The 1,117-nt window shown below is 46.9% G+C and overlaps 1 protein-coding gene across 1 annotated transcript in view; it reads left to right on the top strand.

The window, feature by feature from the left end:
* The window catches only part of LOC112069506 (E3 ubiquitin-protein ligase UBR4), a 129,482-nt gene that overhangs the window by 74,009 nt on the left and 54,356 nt on the right, over window positions 1–1,117 (top strand). Inside the window, 1 exon segment of the mRNA XM_070438569.1 lies at window positions 188–404. Coding sequence (XP_070294670.1) covers window positions 188–404 — 217 coding nt within the window.

Raw genomic sequence — 1,117 nt, forward strand, 5'->3', positions numbered from 1 at the left:
CGAGGGTTTGGAGCTCTGTAACGAGGGTTTGGAGCTCTGTAACGAGGGTTTGGCGCTCTGTAACGAGGGTTTGGCGCTCTGTAACGAGGGTTTGGCGCTCTGTAACGAGGGTTTGGAAGGCGTGTACAGTATATATACCTTGCCCACTGTCTCTGACTAACCTCTCCTTTGTTCTTCGTTCCCCCAGTCGGAGCGTCAGTGGACCCGGCAGGCGTCACAATGCTGGACTCTATAAAGATCTATGGTAAAACCAAGGAGCAGTTTGGCTGGCCTGACGAGCCCCCCGAGGACTTCCCCTCGGCCTCCGTCAACAACGTGTGCTCTCCCAACCTCAACACCGGCAACGGCACCGGGGAAGGGGACATCGCCGCACCAGCCTCCACTGGCGGCACCGTGCTGGAGAGGTTAGTGTTAAACGCCACAGAGTTCAAAGGTTAACCAAAGGTCCACTAGACTAGAGACAGGTTCCACAAGATGGCCAAGTTGCAAAGTCAAAAATTGTCTAAATCTTCAATGTATGAAAACAAAAATGAGGTTTTTGGTCTTAATTTAAGGTTAGGGCTAGGCATTAAGTTAGCACTGTGGTTAGGTTTGAAATTACATTTTGCGACTTGGCTAGATGGGTGACGACCCTAGAGACAGGGTCGTCTGGGTCATTGCGGTGCGAAAATGATTGTACCTTTCCTTTTGACTATATGCACGTGGATCGTGTTCACTAGACATGTAACAGAAGAAAAAGCTCTGAAACGGAGTGACTATCCATACTTATCCAAAAATAAACACTTATTTTGTTTTCCGTGCAAAACATTTTTCTACAATGTGCCCTAATGAACACGACCCAGGCTAGAACCAGTAGAATGACAATAGCTGTAGAGCTGAATCTCTCTGTAATATATCGTTATCTCTCTCCTGACCCCTCAGTCTCTCTGTAATATATCGTTATCTCTCTCCTGACCCCTCAGTCTCTGTAATATATAGTTATCTCTCCTGTCCCCTCAGTCTCTCTATATATTACAGTTATCTCTCTCCTGACCCCTCAGTCTCTGTAATATATAGTTATCTCTCCTGACCCCTCTGTCTCTCTGTAATATATAGTTATCTCTCTCCTGTCCCCTCA

Source organism: Salvelinus sp. IW2-2015, unplaced genomic scaffold (assembly GCF_002910315.2).
Source record: "Salvelinus sp. IW2-2015 unplaced genomic scaffold, ASM291031v2 Un_scaffold1034, whole genome shotgun sequence".
Taxonomy (NCBI): domain Eukaryota; kingdom Metazoa; phylum Chordata; class Actinopteri; order Salmoniformes; family Salmonidae; genus Salvelinus; species Salvelinus sp. IW2-2015.